Source organism: Zophobas morio, unplaced genomic scaffold (genome assembly GCF_036711695.1).
Source record: "Zophobas morio isolate AGI-343-1 ecotype UQ-CSIRO unplaced genomic scaffold, CSIRO_AGI_Zmor_V1 ptg000030l, whole genome shotgun sequence".
NCBI classification, from domain to species: domain Eukaryota; kingdom Metazoa; phylum Arthropoda; class Insecta; order Coleoptera; family Tenebrionidae; genus Zophobas; species Zophobas morio.
Genome location: NW_026972135.1, coordinates 2,693,240 through 2,698,772, shown reverse-complemented (window position 1 = coordinate 2,698,772; position 5,533 = coordinate 2,693,240). Strand labels below are relative to the sequence as shown.

General features: G+C 37.0%; 1 protein-coding gene and 1 long non-coding RNA gene across 2 annotated transcripts; one reads left to right on the top strand and one right to left on the bottom strand.

Annotated features, from left to right (window-relative positions):
- Positions 1-396: 396 nt before the first annotated feature.
- Positions 397-1,344, bottom strand: LOC135137934 (uncharacterized). The gene has a single exon (XM_064067713.1). The coding sequence runs from the start codon at positions 1,342-1,344 to the stop codon at positions 397-399; it is 948 nt and encodes a 315-aa protein (XP_063923783.1).
- Positions 1,345-3,985: 2,641 nt separating this feature from the next.
- On the top strand, positions 3,986-4,589 carry LOC135139129 (uncharacterized). Its single transcript, XR_010282123.1, has 4 exons — positions 3,986-4,075; positions 4,148-4,201; positions 4,267-4,344; positions 4,429-4,589. It is a non-coding gene; the product is annotated as an uncharacterized LOC135139129 (long non-coding RNA).
- The last annotated feature ends 944 nt before the right edge of the window (positions 4,590-5,533 follow it).

Here is a 5,533-nt window from a genome sequence, read left to right as displayed (position 1 = left end):
AGGCCAATACGAAACCAGGGGAAGAGAGATGTGTCAAGGGGTCTACCAGCTTCCGGTTTCTCAGGTCCGGTAGGAGGTGGTAGTACTCGAGAAAATCGGCCCCTATTATTGGTTTCTCGACGTCCGCGAGGATGAAAACCCATTTAAAAGTTCTGCGTAGTTTCAAGTCAACCACCATGAATTTCTGGCCGAACGTGCGGATGGGTGTGTTGTTCGCTGCAAATAGGGCGGGTGTATCTTGTGTCTGTGACTGAGCCTTACCTGAAAACGTTTTCGGCAGGACTGAGACCTCTGCTCCGGTATCGACTAGGTACCTGATACCGGATTTGGGATCCGTGACGAAGAGACGATGATGACGCGCGTCGTCGTGTACCGCCTCGATACCCGACGGCGCCTCTAGTTTTCCGGCTGTACAAACGTGCAGGGTTTGAAACACTTTCGGGCGTTTACACCGAACTTGGCGTGGTAATAACAAACGCCATTTTGATCCGTGCGTTGCCTGCTGTGTGTCCTTGACCGATTTCGACGGTCATTTTGCCGTGCTTGTGGACTGCGCCCTCTCGTGTTGGTTAGATGAGTTACGGCTATCGATAAGGCCGCCATCTGTTTCTGGAGGTCTGCAATTACCGTAATGAGGTTAGTTTCCTGCGTTGGTACGATGGTGTTCTGCCGCGTCGTGTCGCTGGTGGCGCCTATCGCGTTGATACTGGAAGCCATAGCGTTGCTTCTGTGTATTTCCGCCAATTTGTCCGCGATTTCTGCCATCTTTTCCAGCGGTACTCCCTCGCTCGCAGACAGCACGAGTTGGACATGTGGTGGAAGTCGCTGTAGCCAGAGCGTTTTTACGACTTCGCTATTCATCTGCTGCCCCGCGAGTGCCTTCATTTCGCGGAATAACTGGGATGGTTGTCGGTCCCCTAGCTCCATCTCGTTTATCAGCTTTCGTAGCTGCTTCTCCTGTGAGTCGGTGTAGGCGGCTATCAGTTTCTTCTTAATTGTGTCGTACCTCTCTTTGTCTGGTGGGTTCGCTACGATGTCTGTGACTGGCTGGAGTGTGCTGCAGTCTAGCGCCGCTACCACGGTGCAATACTTCGTCTGGTCCGAGGTTATCCGTGCGGTGTGAAACTGTGCTTCAACCTGTGCGAACCACAACGCTGGATCGCGTCGCCAAAATGTCGGTAGCTTCAAGTTCGACGATGTGACCTTTACTTCGTCGAGGTTCTTGAGCAGCTCTTCATCTCCCGTGGTTTTGGTTGCTCGAGTATTGGCGAGTTCTTGCTCTAGCTTCCGGATGGCTTCTTGCTGTTTTTCGAGTTGCTGTTGCAGTTCTTCGGCAGTCGGCATGTTCGTACCCGTAGTTCTTCGATCACGTCGGGGTCACCAATTGTAATTGTTGTCGTCGAATTACTAACGGAAACGGTTTTAGTACAGGTTTATTTACAATACCAACTACAAAAATGATAACACGGCCCAAGGTTGTATGTGTATGTCCACGTGGAGGTCTTGAAGAGAAGAGGACGTCTGCACACGGTGAGTGGTCGGAGAAGAAGAGGACGTCTGCACACGATGAGTGGTCGGAGAAGAAGAGAGTCTGTTTTACGTTTCCACCGTGGCGTTTCCTCTTTGGGCTTGCGTGTTGTAACTGCCAATCCGGTGGCTGCAATATGTATGTATAACTGGTTGCCTACTTCCAGGCGGCCACACTACTATCCTGCACTCACTTTCATGTATTCTGTTTTTCTCATTTTTTTTTTTTTATTTTTTGTATCCTTTTTCACATGTATGTCTTTCACTAAAGGGGCCCTAGCCTGTTGAAAGACTATTAATAATAATAATATTAATAATAATAATAAAAACTTGATGACGTCAGCTCAAAAGTTTGTGGAATAAATCATATCTAAAATGTACAAAATATGATGAGTCTGTACTTGTGATCTATCACTCCATTCATATTTTTTGGATTTGCATATACAGGGCATTGATTAAATACATATAGATAGACCCATGCTATTGTTTGGAGCGAACAGGCCAACGGCCGGCGAACAAGAGATGGCGCACCAACAGTCGGCCGTCAAACGCCGGCGAAAAGCTTGGACACCAATCGCGCGCGTAGATAACTCAAATCACAGCAACAATACATTTAATAAAGCTACCACTCGATAGAGGGCGACGAAAAAATGTGTAAAAATCTCATAGTTATCATTTAAATAATTTGCAACGTTGCCAGATGAGCCTAACACAAATTTGCCGTTATTTCTAGCCAAGTAGGATTTATTTCGTTTAAAAGTTTCTGATAAAGAAATGGGATTATTATAATGAATAAAAATAAATAAAACAAACAAATTATTAAGTACTTGTTATTTTAAATACTTGTTAGTGCTAACATTATTATAAATACGGTCCGGTAACTCAAATTTTATAGAAAGAGTGAGATGTTTCAGGACGAGGCGACCGTAGGGAGCCGAGTTTTTAATTTCGAAACGAGTTCTGCGAAAAGAGTTATCGGAGGTATGTCGTTATGGATTTTATTTCATACTGTCAACATATTTTTTTTGTTCGATAAAATAATTACTATTTTGGAAAAAGTTCAAATCAAGTCACTTTTTCTGACATCGTTAGCAACCGCTGTTTGGCTAATGTTTTAATTTGTTTATTCGTGCAAATCAGCATCAAATGTTTAAACTAAAATTTATTAGTCTAGAGACGGACAGATATATACTAAAGACAAAACATATCCATTCATATATGTCTTAAAAAACGGGTAACATATGCCGCATAAACTAAAAAATAAGACATTTTCTTTCACATTTTATATTGTAAATGCAATTAAGTATATCGATAACTCGCTACTGAAAATTTATTGAAATATAATTTCTGCAAAAAAAAGATTGTTGTGGTTTTATGGTTTATTGACATAGTTTACTTATTTAAAATGAATATTTTTCATGCATAGCACAAGTTCTTGATATTATTTATTTTAATTTCAAATAATAATTGTGTTTCCTTTAATTTTAACCAAGAAAATTTTTCGGTTATTATCCAACATACTTTTGTACATTAAGGCGAAACCGGACACGATTTAGTACTAGCAAAAACTCAATAGATGGCGCGGAATTTATTTCACGATTTTTACAAAAAGTAATGAATTTTAGTAAAATATTTTGGACACATTAGCCAAAATGAATACATAGAAATAGATACAACGTTCAATTTTTTTTTAAATTGTTTTATTTTTTGAAATACACATACTTACCGACACATTGTGATAATTTAAAAAAATCTGGTAGCCAGCATAAATAAAGCATTATCCACAGAACGTAAATATAAATTTATTTAATAATTATAACCAATAATAATAACATAAACAGAAAAATACATTTTTCTTTGATGTTGCGCCGCCCGATATACTCTCACGGAAGCAGTTCATTTGTTTCCCCCTCTCCCATCACAACTTCAAGAAAACTGCCACCAGACGAATTTCGTGGAAGTAGAAACCCGATCTTGTTCATTTAGGATAAGATATTCATTTTCCAATTTTTGTAAGCCGTTGTGTTGTGGTGCAGCCGTGGTGCAAAATTGCTTAATTTTTTATTTATATAAAACTCAGGTAAGTAAACTAAGTAACTATTGCTTAACCTATATAGATACCAAATAATTAAAAAGTGGTTACGGACGTACCTTTTCCTTCTTTTATTTCGTTCGTTATTCGAAGAAAAAAACAAATTTATAAATTCCACCACAAATCTAAACAATTTTTCAATTGGCAAATTTAATAAGAATACTACCGGTACATTATCATATTAAATAAAAATACATAGCAACATAAAACGTACGAATTTAGAATAGTTACTTACATGTAAGTACAAGTATAATAAGAATCATAATGGCAAATGTATGGAAATGACTTTAATTTGAAGTATGTGAATCGTCTAATAAAAAAGTTTTATACGTTTACTCACTATTACAATTGTAGGAAGATGGACTACAGATACTCTACTAAGGGTAAAAATCATTTACGACTTAGTAGAAAAAGAAAAAGGTCTACTGCGAAAATAAATACACTTATACAATTAATGTAAGTAAAAACTTAGTAAAAATAGAGTTATGATATTCTATATTTTAATTTTCCAAATTTTCGTGTCTATAGCAAAAAAAGGAAAGAAGATTCAAACACCGAGAAAAATACCAACCAATCTACAAGGTAAATATTTATTGATAATGTTTAAAATATCTACTAGTCTTGAAATGTTTGTACCATTTTTATAGTTCTCTGACCTCAGAAGGTAACAACAATGTACCTACCTCGCACGCAGAAGGGGAAAGTTCAGTAACAGAAGATACTACGTATGTTGAATAATTGAAATTAATTAATTCTTTATAATTAGTTTGTATTTTGACGATTACTAACAACGTAAGTTTTGTAAATAGATATGAAACAGGGAATGAAAATCGCAGGAATCAAAGACAACTTACTTTATCTTCAAAGAGAAAAAAACGAGTAGTGAACATTGGACTCCTGAATTGGAATATTAAAAGGTGCACACTTAATTTTAACTACATATTATCTACTCGTATTTACACAGAATATTTTGAAATTTGACGATTTCCAGGTCAACTTATAAAATAAACAAAACATGTGAAGATGTTCCTTTGTCTAACGATCAGCAATATGCGAACGCAAGGTAACGAGCATTATTGTTAATACTACTTTTTTTTAATTTGAAGTAATTTTATGCAAAACTATTTCTCCTAGAGATACTTTGGTCACGAGTAATATATATGAATTTGATGAACCAGACGAAGAGTCACCACCGAATCAAACAATCATTCAGCATGAGTAATAATTATTTACTATACATAATAACAAATGTGTGCAATCCTTATTTTTATTTTTAAGGGAGCCTATCACTGATTTAGAAAATATGGTTGTCGAACAAATACCACCAAATCCTGGAAATGATCCCCTCATTAATGATATATGTGGTAGATTTGTAGTTGACGGTAAACATTTTTTGAAGGAATTACGAAAACTGGAATATCATCGTCATGAATGCTTAAGGAGTTCGGACGGTTATTTCAAATTGCTAAAGTCTAGTTGTAAAAATTTAATATGGCTTTTACAATTCCAATGTCCATACTGCAAAATTACTAAAACTGTTGCAAGTGAACCTCCAACAGCAACTCCAAGTACTCATGATGACGCAAAAGAGAACAAGCAATGTATGCCTCAAACAAGCACCTTTCAAAAAATTACCACCACACGTCAACTATCATTGAGTGAAAGTGCCGTCTGGGGTACAATCTCAACAGGGAACGGACATTTTCAAATGGAAGAAATATTTTCAACTATAGGAGTTAAAACTATAGACCAGAAAACATTTTCCAAAATAGAAATGAATTTGGGTAAAGTAAGTAATATATGAAAAGAATGATTGATGGCTAAAGTCTTTATACTTGTTATTGTTCTAAAGGTTTGGCATGAAATTCTGTTCGAATCTATGATGGAGACAGGAGAAGAAGAAAAAAGATTGGC

Excerpts from the sequence above, each read along its gene's own strand:
- LOC135137934 (XM_064067713.1), bottom strand. The coding sequence starts at position 1,344 with ATGCCGACTGCCGAAGAACTGCAACAGCAACTCGAAAAACAGCAAGAA.